Below are 15,000 nucleotides of genomic sequence, written 5' to 3' on the forward strand. Positions count from 1 at the left end.
GATAATTATAATTTATCAACCTCGCTCTACTGAAGAACGCAATTTAAATTTTATGTAAACCTTTTATTAATCTAAAATAAATTATGGCTAGGTTTATTGAAGAGTTGGAAAAATACTATACGCTGACAGCTATGGTGACGTGGACTCTAATAATTAAACTTAATAATAAAAAATTGTATCTTTATTAAATGTCTGTGTTACTACACAAACTATCGTTTTCAACTTCAGTCTAACGTTCAACAATAAACATTGACAAGTGACAATTGACTTGTTAAAAAGTAAACGTTTTTGTCATACTTTTTACCGTATCCGAAAAACTTAATGTTAGCAAAATAATTGCGAGTATATGCATTTCTATCGTTCGTATTAATAATGAATCAACGTTACTATACTTAAAACAACGAGTTATTACTTTAGCAGGCGCTTTAGTTCTAAAAATGGACATGGAAGACCAAGCGAATATGTCTAGCGAATCCGCTCCAATAGGTATGTTTTCTTATTGTATTATTAGTAATATTTCATGAGAATGTTATGAATTGTTGTTGTTTCAGTGAATAATGTAGGAGTGGACACCGTGGTCGAAAATAGAAGACATTTGGAAGAAGAATTTAATATGCAGAGAGCAAAAATGAAAGAGCTGTTTTTACAAAAAGAAGGTTGGTGAACAACGATTTTCTGTTTCAGAATTCTATTGAAGATATAAACCTAATTTTTAAATAGCACATATAATATTCTTATCACAAGTTGTTGTATGAACATTCTTCAGTTGTTCAATGTTTTGTTTCACCTCCCAATTAAATAGGATCATTGAGATTAATGTTCTTGTATTTCACCATACCTTTACAATCACAATTACAATATATACTTGAGCTTCTTATATAATCCAGTAAAACTGTAATATTTTGTTAATGTAAAAAGGTAATAAGTCACAATATTTTCTATTACTGTGCTTGGTTAGGTTTTTTATAGAATGAAAAGTGTATAAAATTACCAATTGGTTTAAAAGTGTTGGGCTTATGTACAAAAATAAAACTATGTGTATAGAAATTTTAATCATTTAATAATGTATCTGCAATGCAGATGTATTTATGATATAACATATTGGTTGCGGTATGTTCGTTTATAGCTGGAAGTTTAGTATCTTTTATAAATTTAATATTATTTATTTTACAATAATTACTAGAATATTTTTTAATCTCAAAAATATTATCTGATTTGTTTTCAGTTACTTAAGGACTTATAAATTTTTATGTGGTTCATTAAATTGCATTTTATGTTATCCATGATACAATGTGTTGGAAGACACTAATATATCACCATCTTACTTCAGATGATCTAAGGAAGCTTTGTTTGGAGAAGGAACAGCTTGACTCTGAAGTCTTAGGCCTGAGAGCTGAACTCCAGCAACTTCAGACTTTTACTGAGAACCAAAAATCAGAGATACAGAGCTTGCAGATGTTAGTTAGTGGTAAAGATTTTTCTATTCTTTTCACACACTTATAGAAGCTTACTGACATTCATAGGTTTTACTGATTGTTTCTGAAGCTGATATGAGATACTAACATAAGTTATTTGTGTATAGAAGTTTATTATTAATAATGTATTGTAAGTCTATAAATTGCTAATGGTAAAGGTTTTTCTGTGACTGATTGCACCAATAATTGTTTTCCTCCATCAAAGCTATGCTTTTTACTACTATATAAAGCTTGGATTTATATAGTAATAGCAAATTAATGTAGAAAAGAAATATACAGACAACACAATAGCATTGTTAATTGAGAAACTACAGAAACAGTCTACATTTTAAATATTGATTAATTCATCAAATTCTAAATCGGACCCTAATAGACTTTCAATTGTACAATCAGTAATTTTGTTAATTAGCAATTTTTGGTTTTCTTCATTTATTTCAATTATTGAACTGCTCCTCTGTTTAATTGTTGGTGTGGTACAGGTATTTTTGAAATTGTAATTAATAAATAAGTATAGTTATTACATATTACATTATTATCAATTATTACAATAAAGTGTGTGGACTGCCACCATTTGTAATATATTAGGAAGCAGTATTCAGTGAGTGAATAAAATTCTTACTGATAGGGATTTTTATTTAAATCATACATGTTTGGACAAAGACAACTTGATATTACAACTTAGCATAACTAACTGAGTAATAAGTAATTTAAAACTTACCTTATTTACTAAAAATTCTCCTACAACACAACTTACAGTCTAATAAGGAGAAGACATTCTGTTTTTGTGTTCTATTTTTGCACTCGCTTCTGTGAAGCACTTAAGACAGAATAACATACTAAATATCCTTAATATTACATTTAAGCGTTGAAAAAAAAATTTAAATTTCATAGCTGTGTAGTAATTATATGCCCTAGTTCCCTTTCATGTAAGTGAAAAATGAACTACAAAGGCTTGTTTGATTATCTTTCATGTTATTTTAAACACTAATACCTCGTTAAATTTTTATTCCTTTATTTAGAAACAATTGAAGTGTCATCCTCGGGCACAGAGGAGATCCGACGTCTCAAAGCTAAGAACTCGGAGCTTGAACAACAGTTACAACAACTTCGCACACAACAACAGGTGATTATTAAAGTGGTTAGAAAAATTAATATTTTTTTTAAATTATAGCATGCTGATATGGTTTAAGCCTGAGACTGAGTAAAATATTATATTTTAGGAGCGTCGTAATATTTTATTCGATAAGAATTGGTTTTGCTTGCCTATATTGACTAACGGCCAGCTTCGTGACCCGTAAACCTGACAAATTTTCAACCCCAACTTTTCCTAAAGCCCTCTTTCGGTTTATTGCGACCAGTCAGATGCGTTTAATGTCGCCATTGTATCGGAGCCTTTATGTTATCGGAAATTACCGGAAATGACTATCACCGAACACCGCTCTAATATAGAAAATTTAAATGTCATACGCGTTGTCACTTAAGTCTTACTCGGGACTATAAAACTAACAGGAATAAAGTATTGTGTTCGGGTTTAAAAGCATTATATTTTTTGGGAAAATTAAACGAAACACATATAAGAGTAATAGCTAGTGAATTGGTATTGCAATCGTTACACAATTTCATATTTGAAGTCAAACTTTAGAGAAGCAAAAAGGTCTTTTGAACTGGTACCAGAGTATATTTACGACCAAATATATTCTGTTCGTATGTTGCTCATATATGTGTGTCTGTAAGTCGTGAAATGTGGCAGGAGGTGTCGTTGGCTCCGGCTACATTTGTGCGGTCCCTCGCGCGTAAACTTGGCGCCGACACGGAGATCGACCAGCCAGTTAAGAAGGTATGCTTATTATTATTATTTGATGATTGGGAATCTGTGCCTTTTTTTTTGGCCGTTTTCGATGTAATGATTGGAGGAGTATTCCGCGCCACGTAGGTTTACTTTTATAGAACGAATCAAATGTTTCTAGAACGTGGAAGATGGGGAGCTGCTGCAAGCCATCATTCAGCCCATGGAGATGGAGATCGTCGCTCTTAAGAATAAGTTGAGAGACACGGATACACGTCTACAGGAGGCTATGGTGAGGAATTTGATATACTGTTTACAAACATTGACTGGCGATATATCGTTCATAACGGTCAAAGATTTTTAAAGTGAATTTCGGTTTTTAAATTAATTTAATTGTTGTTAAAGAAATCGGCTCCGACATCAGGGAATACGGGAAGTAGTTCCGGCGATGGCAAAACAGATCCAGGTAACATAATAATTTAATATGTAATTTAGCTCACAATGACGTAACGTTTTTCGGATTACTCCATTGTATATTGAATAATTTTCAGAAAGCGCAAAGAGTCAGGCGGCGTGCGACATGTGTGCCAACTACGAGAGGCAGCTGGTCGCGGAACAGAGTCGAGCCGATGCCGCTCGAGAGAGGGCTACTCGAGCCGAGAGCGCGCTAAAACTGGTGAGGCGCTCTTGTCCGTTACGTCTCGTGGAATAAATCAATACGGAATCGAATTTACAGTTTTTGTATTTTTATAGTGAATTAAAGGAATATGTTTGTTTATTATTGAAAGGAAAGCGTTATTTTAATAAGGTTTTATTCGTTACGGGTGGAGTCTATGTCAGACCAAAAGTGATTTTCTCCAGGCGACGGAGGAGTTGGAAGGCGTCCGGTCGATCCACGACGAGACCGTCCGCAGCTGGCAGGCTGAGCGCGCCGACAGCTCGGCCCGGATCGACGTCCTGAGCCAGACCTTGGGCGAGGGTCACGATCTTGTCGCCGAGCGCTGTGCTGCCGCCGAAGACGCCTCTCGAAGGGCCCTGGAACTGGTCACCACGCTCACGGTGGACCGGGAGACGCTGCAGAAGAAATTAGATAGGTCCGACCGGATGGTGCCTCATTTCGGGTCACAAACGTCCGGAAATGAAGTAATAAGTGCATAATGTGTTCGTTTCAGCTTAGAGAGAGACAACGCCATGTTGATAGGGCAGTATGCGAAGAAGGCAGTCGAGATGCAAAACGAAGTCATCGATCTGCCCGATAACGTTATAGTAAGTGTATTTTCATTCTTATTTTATACAACTCGTTTGCTTTGCCCCAATCGTGGTCGGCATGAGACGGCGACCTCAACTCGACAGAATATCAAATTTCTATTTTACATTATGCACATGAATAGAAACACAAAGGTGTACTTGTACTACCCGTAATAGATATAGTGCTTCTTGTTACTTCTTCAATATGTTATTTTTATCTGATAACTGAGTAGGTAGATCATTCATTAGCTTCAACGTTCTCTCGCCATAGACGTTGTTTGGTCTCGACGTACAGAGCCGAACTAGCCTTACAGCTCAGGTCTGTACATCATGCTACTCAATTTTTGTATATCATCTTAAAAAAAGTGTGTTGAATGAATGTGTGTACTTTACTTAAATGGCATTGATTAATATTTCAGGAATTACAAGAGCAATGCCTTCAACTGCGCGAGCAGCTCATTTTCTGTCAGCTCGGCCGTGAAGAAGGAGCCGCCAGCGAACAAGAGCTGAGGAACCAACTTTTGTCCCACGGAGCCCTGCTGCATCAGCAGGAGGCCGCCCTGGCCTCCGCCGACGCCGAGCTGAGGGGGTGCAGGTAGCTCTAGATGGCCAACCTTCTTTCACAATCTTCGAGTGAAGTCATTTTTTAACTATAAACTCTCTCGTCAGAGACGAGCTGGACAGGCTCCGGACTGAGCGGGAACAGATGAATGAACTCGCAAACAAGCTGAGGAACTCCACGGATATGATTGAGAAACTTCTAGAAGATAAGGTGGGATGCTCTCCCTTCTGATGATTAAACAGTCGTTCAAAATTCGTTTCGATCTCCTTTAACGTAAACAAAACCTGTATATTTAATAAATTGAATGATTTTCCAGAAACGTCTGCAAGGTGAGGTGTCGGAGACCAGAAATCGCGTGTCCGTCCTGCAACAAGAACTGGACAACAGCGAGAAGGTCCAACAGGACTTCGTCCGGCTCTCGCAGTCCTTGCAGGTCATTTCCATTCATACTTTTCAATGTCGTGCCGACCGCGGTCTTCTGGAGTCGGTCTAAATTACTGTTCAATTGTTTGAAATCGAGTTAACGGAGCAGGTGCAGCTTCAGCGCATACGAGAAGCGGACACGGAGGTTCGGTGGCAGTTCGACGAGGACGTCGGCGAGTGCCCCTCTTGCCACGCGCCTCTGCCCAACAGTAGGAAAAAGGTATTTCTTCTCATTTCTTCTTCCATTTCGGGAGAATCGAACAATTGTATTTTTACATCGGACGAACGTCGATGCAGATCCACTGCATGCACTGCGGCCGGATATTCTGCGGTCCGTGCGTGAACCACTCCGTCCCGAGCGGGCCGAGGGGCGCCCCGGCTCGGGTCTGCTCGGTCTGCAGCACTCTCCTGCAGCCCCACACGGCGCCCTACTTCAGCACCAAACCCCCGAACTCGCCGGACTAACGAACTTGGTGTGTGAGGAGTACAGACGCGTCGACGCGCTTTCGATACAAAATATAAAAATGTTTTTCATCACAATTAGTGACCGTCATTGATCGAGGATGTTATTTGTCTTCGTAATCCTCGGTATTAATTAAAGGAACTAAAGGTGAGCGTCCACTGTGGTGCTGTGAATTAGAGCCTTATTGTTATTTAGTATCTATGAGTTACGTCGGACGGACCGCGTGAACGCGCCGTTGCGCCACAGATTTCCTTGTTATCGTCCAACAAATTCACTCGTAACCCGGCAAATACGATATAACAGTTATCAAAAAGTTTTGTTTTCTTGTAAGTAGTTTCACTTTCTGCGAGTAAAATGAGAATTCGTCATAAATATGATGTAAATAGTAAAGTACGTAGATAGAATGAATTTAATCTAGAAGCAGTAAATTTCTATTGTAATCTGTCGACCAATGCTCGAGCGATGAGCCGAACCTGATCGACTTTACTTCCTTTTAAAACTTTCCATTCAATTATATTTTTACGTTTACGGTACTACTATAAATGTGTTAGTTAATGTTTACGTTGAGAACTAAATCAAAGAAACCGACCAAAAACAACATAGTAGTGATTATCTTTATTTTTATGAAGTAAAAAAAACAACATATATTTTGTTTTTATAGTATATAGAGAAATCGACTCCATAAAATACTCCGAGTAATATTCAAAACCCGAATTGATAATTTAGAAAATACATCACTAGACCAAAACATTACCTCTAAGATCTTAACAATTTATCTTTCATTGATGCTAAAATCTGTAATAAATAGACCAATGAAAACTTACCGATGTGTATATATAATTTTTAGGCTTTCGTGGGCTGTTTTGACAAATTTGTGCCCTTTCACCACAATTTACACTGAAGTATAATTAATTATATTGCATATGTACCAATTTTTGTAAATGACATCTTGTCACATTAACGAACTTTAAAAATGTGTATGAATGATACTCAATTTCATGGTATATTCAATGATCCATCCATTTGAGAAATAAGCTTTATTTAACTTTTAGTTTTGAATGGTTTCTATGATTTATTTCCCAACATAAAATGTAATGTCTGATAGCATCCATAGCCACAAGCCATATCCATAGCCGGAGACATTGATTTTTAAAAAAAGTGCCAATTCTGTCTGATTTCAAACCGGTATAAAGTTGAGTTGAGAAAAATGTTAAAAGTCAAATATGATAAGTTTTATTGTAAATAAACAGATCTATACTATTCTGTGTTTCTATTTTTGTGTATACCCATCGCTTATTTTTTATTTATGTGTCGATGAGGTTCCGTTTCAAAGTAATGTAATAAAAATAATTGAAATTATAGTAAACATTTATTGTGGAATATTCAGACTTATGTGCAATCAACAATTATAAAAAAATGAGTTCTGCCATTCTTCGAGATCTTAATCCGGGTGAGACTCTAGGCTGAGCGTGATGACGTCACTCACTAAACAGTCCGCCGGCTGAAATCAAATTCAAATTTTTCAAATCTCTATAGCCTTACTGTTCAAAGCATAAAATATCGAAATGAACTTGTCTCACCTCGGAGCAAATGCCGACGAGGGCGTCGGCGCATCCGTAGAACTCCTCTTTGAGAGAGATGACGATGGTCTGCAGAGAACCCTTTTTGCTTCGGATGAAGGCGGCCACTTTGCCGATGTTGGTGTTATCCAGGGCCGCGTCGATCTCGTCCAGCAGGAAGAACGGCGCCGGTTGGTAACTGCGAACACAATGAGAAAGTTAAAATGATATTCTGTCGCATTCGATCGGCCGCTTTAGGGAAAGAGGAGGGAGTAGGAGGCCCACCTGTGTATGGCGAAGAGCAAGGCGAGCGCGGCGACAGTTTTCTCTCCTCCGGACAAGTTGGACATGGGCTGGAATCGTTTTCCGGGAGCCACGCAGTTGTAGTTGATGCCGTCGAGGTAAGGCTCCTCGGGGTTTTCGGGGCCGAGGAAGGCCTGCGCGGACTGGTTCATGGCTAGCGACTGGAACGCGGAGACTCAATTATTCCAATATCGCGTTTATCCGACGAGAACAAAAACTACGTGTACTCTACAACGACCCGTGAGACGAAGAGAGCCCGCGTACCTTATAAATGGCGTCGATTTCGTTGGCGACATGCTCGAAGCAAGTCATGAATTTGTCGTGACGCTCTTTCTTCACCTGGAACAAATTGTTCTCACGTTATCTAAACTTTTGCAAAACGATTGGACGTTTCGAAAGCGTTTACACGCGTTCAGAATGTTTTATTCAGATCGAGTGACGCCCGATGACGTGACGAGCGAGCCGGACCCTCACCTTCTCGAAGGCCAGCTTGGCCTTGTGCGCCCGTTTCCTGGCCGCGACGAAGGCCTCGTTCGTGGCGTTCACCTTCTCGCGCACCTCGTTCAGCTTTTGCATTGCCTGAACACATAAATATGATAATCGAATAATTCATGAAACAGCGGAGCGTATACGAGTACGATAACGAACGTTACCCTCATGTTGGGGGCCTGGATCTTGTCCACCGTGTTCTGCAAGTTGTTGATGGCCTTCTGCAGCTTGTCGGCCTTTCGCTTGATCTCGTCGGTCTCCTCCAGCTCTCGCAGCGACTCCGGCAGGCTGCCGTAGTCCACGCGGATCCTGCGAACCGATCGAGCCATTCGTACCGACAATTCGTATCGAAAGAGTACCGTCGGGTCCTAATATAGCCGCACCTGGAATCCCTGACGTAGGCCTGCGTGGTGGACATGGAGGAAGGCTCGGATTCCCCTTCGGCCGTGTCGTCCAAGCTGCCTTCCAGGAGGGGGACTATTATGTCGTCCATCTGAAATATTCAAGACTCGACGATAAAAAGTCGACGACGTCACGTAAATGGTGGTATTGAATGTAAAATCGTTAGAGAGTGACAGATAGAGAAAGAGAGCGAAGTCACCTTGCACTGCCTGAGGATGTTGTGCCTGTCGGAGCGGCGACTCTCGATGCGAGCCTCGATGCTGGCGGTCTGCTTCTGCACACTCGCGATGTCCTTGGCGATGCCGGACAGGTCTTTGCGAGCCTTCGACACGTTGTTACGTTTAGAATTATTGAACCTTCACTCGATCCGCAGAATAATATTTCGTTATGTACTTTCTTAAGCTCCGAGTTAATCCATTTTCAAAAAAGCAGATTAGAATTTAACAATATTGGTAAACACCTGAGCAACGGCCTCCTCGACGGCGTCGTGCGCGGCTCGCGCCGCCGCCCTGTCGCTCTTGAGGGTCTCGGCCTTCCGGAGTTCCCGGTCGATGTCCTGCCTCTGCTTTGCCTCCGCCTGCCTGTTCACCTCCAGCTCGTCCTCGCCGTCTTGGACCGTTCGTTCCCAACGCGTCACGTTTTCTGGACAAACATAGCTCGCATTCGTTTCCTTCATTCGACGTCACCCTGGACTACCGAACGGTTGCTGCAAATAAATACGTACTCTGCGTGTCGCGGGATCTCTCGAACTCGAGGTTGGACGCGATGCGGTCGATCTGCGCTTCGAACTCCATTCTCTTCTTGGCCCTCTCTTGCTGGGCCCGCAGCTCTCTCTCTTCGTATTGCCTGATCGAACGAGATACAATTAAGAGAGACGCTCTACGGACACCAAAACGTCAAAAGAGTCGTCAGAGCTGACCGTATGTTGGCGACTCCGATGTCCCTGCAGAAGGCGCGGAACACGACGTCTTCGACGTTGTTCATGTTCTCTTTGATCTCCTGGATCTTGGAGTCTCGGGTTCGGATCGTGCGCTCTATTTCTTCTATTTGAGGCTAAACACGGTTTATTAAAATTTTATAAATTGTATATCTTCAGATTCGGACTTAGTAATGAAGTAATCGTAGTACTGACCCCAAACATGTCCATCTTCCTCTCCAACTCCTCCAATTCCGCATCCAACGCCTTTATTTGCTTGAGCTGAAAGAATCGGACGTTTCTTAAGAAATAGAGTTCCACTCTGGATTAACCGAGATCGGCGAAGGGCGAACACGGACCGTGGTGTCCCTGTCGGACTGCGCGTATTTGAGTCTGGACTCGAGGCCCCGTATCTGCGAGTCGACGGTCGTCAGCTCCGACTCTTTGCGTGACTTCTTCATGGACTCTCGCAGCTCTTCCGTCAGTTTCTCCTGTTTGTTTAAAAATAATCTTAATATTATATATATTCGGCCGCGCACTCGCTATAAATGTATTCATAAGGAAATTTATAGCCGACATGTTATTGACATAGCGAGAAGCGACTTCGAACAAATCTTTTCCTTGCCTCGAAGTGAAAAGGAAAGTACCTTTTTAGCCTTCAATTGCGAGAGATGTTTCTCGTCCCACCGCTTGGCTTTCCTCGCCAGGTCCAGCGATCCTCCGGAAATGATTCCAGACTTTTGGTAGAATGTTCCGTCCAACGCTAAGGCCTGGAAAATAAGTAAATCGAATTAGATAACCCGACATTTCCGTTTCGCGGTTTCTCGGATGGACGAGTGAGTCCGCATCGAAAGACTGAAAAGACCCTCACATCGTATCTGCTATTCTTGTTCCTGTCCAGGTCGTAGGCGACCCTGGAGGCGTCCTCGGGGGTCTCGCAGACCAGGGCGTTGTTGGTGACGAACAGGACGGCTCGGTGGATGGCGGCCGGCTCGAAACGGAGCACGTCGAACAGCAGCTTGACGTTTTTCGGTTCTTTTATATCTCTGAAGTGAGAAATTAAAATATAATGAAACCTTTGCACCGCTCTCTCCGGGCCCTTCGTTTCAAAACAATATGTCACCTCAGCCTCTCCCTCAAAGGCTTGGCCTGTATGTAGTCGAGGGGCAGGAAGGTCTCCGGCTCCAGCATCCGCTCCTTGAGCACCTGGATGCAGCGACGAGCCGTCTTCTCCGTGTCCACGACGATGGCTTCCATGTATTTCCCCAGCACCTTGGTGATTGCCACGTTGTATCGCTTGTGGGTAGGCTGACACATGTTGATCATGCGGTCGTACTGAAAGGTTTAACGCACCGAAACGTAAGGTAAATGTGACTCGAAAGTCACAAACGAGTAATTACAACTAATGAACCACCAACTCACCACCCCCGGTATCTCCCTCTTGAAACTCTCGACGATCTCCTGCTTCTTCTTCCTTCTGGCTTCTTCGTGCTTGTCCACTCGAGCGTCACCCAGCTGAGAGGCCACTTCTTCCAGAGCCGACTGCAGAGCGGCCGCCTTCCCTCGGCAGGAGCCCACGTCTGCCTGCGGTCGGACAGAGCGTTAGAGCAGAGTTTTAACCTAAGGGCTAACCGCTAATAGTCGCTCGGAAGAAGAAAAGTAATAATAAAACTTTCACAACAAGTCAAACATTTAGACTGCCTGAGGAGGAGAGCTCAAGGTACCTGAAGCTCGGCCCGAAGTCTCCTCTGCTCCTCTAAGGCTTGCTCCGAACTCTTGATGTGTTCGTTCAGCTTCTCCACGCGCTTCGTGGCTTCGTTTCTTTCGTGGCCCTAAAGAATAAAAGTTCGAATAGTTACTTCTCCTTTCTCTTATGTTATATGTTGAACAGGAAAAGAAAGAAGTTAAGAAGTGAACCTTTTGGCGATGCTTGTTCTCGAACTCTCCTTTGCGGCGCAACTCGTTGTCGAGTCTGTCCTGATCCGACTTCTGCTCCCTGTTCACGGAGTCCAATTCCTGAAGGTAGCGAGCCGCCGCTCGAGACGCTTCCATCTTCAGCTCCTCGTATTCCCGGATCTATGTTCATCGATAAACATCGGTTCGGGTGAGAATGTAAAGGTTTAAACCCGACAAAAGGCGAATGTGGGCAAGACGGACCTGCGCCTCCTCGAGATGCACGTCGGCCCGCGAGGGATTGGAGCCCACGTGTGTCTGCTCCCACGCGGCCTTCTGCTCCTCGATCTCGCGCAGTTCCGCCTCCAGCTTACTGATACATCATATAGTTAATCACATACCACACACGAGCAGTTCACCCAAATTAAAAATCCGCCCAGTCGTGGACAGGGTGGAGATTCACAATTACGCTTTCTTTACGATTACTTGTAAAGCAATGGTACCTTATGTCTGCCTGATGCGCCTCGTGAGCCTTGCGAGCCTGCTCCAGGGTCTTAACGGCGCTCTCCAACTTCTTCTGCGTGTGAGTCACGCGTTCCTTTGCTTTAATGAATGTCGGACGCTTCTTGGAAATCTCCGCTTCCTGAGTTCAGTAAGATTTGTAAATAAAAAATAAATCAAAATTGTCAACCAACTTTTACAAAGTGTTGTAGAGTACTTCAAAGTTGAAGTGGTGTCCCGAGTCAAACAGATGAAATAAAGTAAAAATAAAATTGACTTGATGAAACAAATGCACATGGTGAATGTTCCAGTTTACCCAGAAATTTGCTACAACTTAGTTAATAACAACATACCACTTCTCTAATATCTTGTTCAATCTTAGCCAGTTCCCGCTGAGCTGTTCCAGATGCTTTTTTCTTATCCTTAAGAGCTTCTTCTGCCTTTTGTCTCTTCTTCTCGATCTTCGTGAGCTCAGTCTGTTTGTACTGCAAGTCCTCTTCACAAGACTGGATTTCTTTCTCATTGTGGTAAAGGTGGAATAGTTGTAGCTCTATCTTTTGTTGTTGCTAAAAAGAAAGGAACTTGTGAATTAATGCACCTTGTTTTAGTTTTCAGTCCACTTGTTCAAAAAATTTAGTTGTTTAATATATAATCATCTTTTTTCTATGAACTCTGTTTCTACCTGTGAAGTTTGAATACATGCATTAAAAAAAATATTTATTGAAATTAGAACCGGCCCATTGCTCTCTGTTAGTAGCAATAATTTTAAATTTTAGTAACATATCAATAGAATATTGAGACATCAACATAGTCTCTAAATAAACCTATTATACAAAAACAGATATTTAAATGTTAGAGAAAACTTTTGTAGCTACATAATACTAAATAAAATACAAAATAAGTTTCTGTTGTTATATACTAAGTTGTAAAATCTTAAGAGCATTTTTTACAATTAATGACTTCAATGTAATAGGCGTGAAATTATAGACAAGAGAACTGGTGTTTTTTCTATGGTTTTAAATATGCACAGAACAAAGTTTGTCAAAGCAAAAGTTGTCTGCTCTTGTTGTAAAATGTAAATAATACATGATATGATAATTCTTACCAATTCTTCCTTTAGTCTTGTATATTTCTCTGCCTCTTCTTTTTCAAATTTGGCTTCCTTTCTTTCAGCAGCCACTCCCTTCTTTTTTTGGTATGAAAATTGGGCTTCCTCATCAGCTCTGTTCACTTCAGACCGACATAACTCATACTGCTCTTTGAGAACACCAGATCTAGAGTTTAACAAAACATTTCAAAATAATGTAAATTTAATTTGCAAATTATTTAATAGTAATAACTCTTTTAACACAACACACCTTGTTTTAAGATGCAGTGTTGGCCTCTAACAAATTATATTTATTTGGTGATAAATTAAGATTGAATTTTTTTAAATCAACTTTAGCCAAGATGCGGTGGGCAAGTAGGTGATCAAATTTCTGAGCTACTTACCCACTAATCTCTTCAAAAAGTGCTGTTCTTTCTTTTGGGTTCTTCATAGCAATACTTTCTACTGCACCTTGAAATACTAGGAAATTCTTAGCCTTGGCATTTATGCCTAGTTTTTCTAACTCTGCCAGGTACTGACTTATTGACACTGACTGAAAATAATATTTAATTTTTATGTATACCTTTACTTGAGCTATTAAAAGTTGAATGAATGTTATTTACCTGTCCATCAATCTTATGATCTGAAGATTGTCCAATTACAGACCTCATAAATTTTTTTTCAGTCATATCCTCTAATATAAAGGTGGCTGTCACAGATGCACTGAAATTAATTTTCAATATTATATTAATATTTATGAATTTAATTACCCATTCCCTACTTATTTATACTACTTTATAATTATCCTAAATACAGCCATACCTTCTTGAAACTGGTTTGTTAATAGAAGCTCCATGAATGAGGTCACTCAAACGTTTCACACGCAATAGTGATGTCTTTTCACCCATAACAAAACTAACAGCATCCATAAAATTTGATTTACCTAAAAAAGATGTTGGTAAAATATGAAAACATGAACGTTGATGAATACAAAGGTATATATTTAATAAAGCATACAATGTAGACAAACTTTCATCTATCTTTCAATATTTTTCACAGCGAGATTTAGAAAATACATTAAATAGCAGGCAGTAATTTTAGATGTGAATAGAATGAGTAAGACAAAATATTTACCTGACCCATTAGGCCCTACAACAGCAGTAAATGACTTCAGAGGTCCTATGACATGATGCCCTCGATAGGACTTGAAGTTTTCCATATCTATATATTTTAGAAAAGCCGGCATTGTGATCGAGATCACAAATCCTGCTGATAAACACTAAATTCTCACAATGTCACTATTATTCCTAATAATGACTAAACTCGCTGTTGAAATCAACAAGCTTCACGATTTTACGCGCGTACAAAAATAATAAACATCTCAAAAGTGATAGTTGACATTTTGAATAGACACTGACGTGTGAATGTCAATCACATTCTGAGTTGCCATGTTATAGATATTCTATGGCTTAGTCTCACAGAAAGCATGCATGCAGGCAGGAAGTGATGCAATAGGTTCATTTTATTGTTTTTTTATTTATTTTTTATACATTATTTACTTACATAACTGGGTCAAACGAGAAGGAGGCTCACTTGATTTTAAGACACCCTCGCGCACCCTCTGGATGGCTGGTTCTACATAATAAACGGAAACTTTCTTAGTAAATTCTAAAAATAAAACAAACTGAAAGGGGTTCTACCTATCCCTATAAAATAAATCATGACACATTACGTCTGTTATGATAAGCTTAAGACCTAAACCCGTTTTTAAAAAGGTTTTTTAGAATGTGTTTGTTGAAATGAAAGAGTTTCGACTTCGCGACAACAAAAACTATTAAAGTTAACATTTTAGGTGTCACATATCGCGTGATCGCTAGTTGATATTGTATGAGA

At 40.4% G+C, this 15,000-nt stretch overlaps 2 protein-coding genes across 2 annotated transcripts; one reads left to right on the forward strand and one right to left on the reverse strand.

Annotated features, from left to right (window-relative positions):
• The first annotated feature begins 267 nt into the window (after positions 1 to 267).
• On the forward strand, positions 268 to 7,211 carry LOC123710040 (rab GTPase-binding effector protein 1). The gene is made up of 15 exons (XM_045661709.1): positions 268 to 486; positions 552 to 656; positions 1,331 to 1,468; positions 2,495 to 2,598; positions 3,226 to 3,312; positions 3,443 to 3,553; positions 3,667 to 3,727; positions 3,813 to 3,937; positions 4,123 to 4,355; positions 4,434 to 4,527; positions 4,929 to 5,104; positions 5,179 to 5,281; positions 5,388 to 5,504; positions 5,604 to 5,714; positions 5,792 to 7,211. Exons 1-15 carry the CDS (start codon positions 438 to 440, stop codon positions 5,957 to 5,959), a joined length of 1,782 nt encoding a protein of 593 aa, XP_045517665.1. The 5' UTR covers positions 268 to 437; the 3' UTR covers positions 5,960 to 7,211.
• A 101-nt stretch (positions 7,212 to 7,312) lies between these two features.
• LOC123709850 (structural maintenance of chromosomes protein 1A) lies at positions 7,313 to 14,484 on the reverse strand. The gene is made up of 27 exons (XM_045661429.1): positions 14,242 to 14,484; positions 13,930 to 14,050; positions 13,731 to 13,830; positions 13,512 to 13,660; positions 13,126 to 13,294; positions 12,374 to 12,586; positions 12,023 to 12,162; positions 11,784 to 11,892; positions 11,544 to 11,702; positions 11,351 to 11,458; positions 11,049 to 11,210; positions 10,750 to 10,961; positions 10,498 to 10,672; positions 10,274 to 10,396; positions 9,986 to 10,117; positions 9,843 to 9,908; positions 9,630 to 9,763; positions 9,435 to 9,556; positions 9,171 to 9,352; positions 8,910 to 9,032; positions 8,692 to 8,801; positions 8,473 to 8,617; positions 8,294 to 8,398; positions 8,084 to 8,158; positions 7,802 to 7,980; positions 7,538 to 7,715; positions 7,313 to 7,458 (listed from the first exon to the last, which is right to left on the reverse strand). The coding sequence occupies exons 1-27, from the start codon at positions 14,351 to 14,353 to the stop codon at positions 7,399 to 7,401; spliced, it is 3,663 nt and encodes a 1,220-aa protein (XP_045517385.1). The 5' UTR covers positions 14,354 to 14,484; the 3' UTR covers positions 7,313 to 7,398.
• Positions 14,485 to 15,000: the final 516 nt, after the last annotated feature.

This window comes from Pieris brassicae, chromosome 5 (assembly GCF_905147105.1).
Source record: "Pieris brassicae chromosome 5, ilPieBrab1.1, whole genome shotgun sequence".
Lineage (NCBI taxonomy): Eukaryota > Metazoa > Arthropoda > Insecta > Lepidoptera > Pieridae > Pieris > Pieris brassicae.

Coding starts and splice junctions, on each gene's coding strand:
- LOC123710040 (XM_045661709.1), top strand. CDS start 438: ATGGACATGGAAGACCAAGCGAATATGTCTAGCGAATCCGCTCCAATA. Junction 5,105..5,178: donor GCCGAGCTGAGGGGGTGCAG/GTAGCTCTAGAT, acceptor CTCTCTCGTCAG/AGACGAGCTGGACAGGCTCC. Junction 5,715..5,791: donor TGCCCAACAGTAGGAAAAAG/GTATTTCTTCTC, acceptor ACGTCGATGCAG/ATCCACTGCATGCACTGCGG.
- LOC123709850 (XM_045661429.1), bottom strand. CDS start 14,353: ATGCCGGCTTTTCTAAAATATATAGATATGGAAAACTTCAAGTCCTAT. Junction 11,703..11,783: donor TGCATCTCGAGGAGGCGCAG/GTCCGTCTTGCC, acceptor CGATGAACATAG/ATCCGGGAATACGAGGAGCT. Junction 9,033..9,170: donor TCGAGGAGGCCGTTGCTCAG/GTGTTTACCAAT, acceptor AACGTGTCGAAG/GCTCGCAAAGACCTGTCCGG.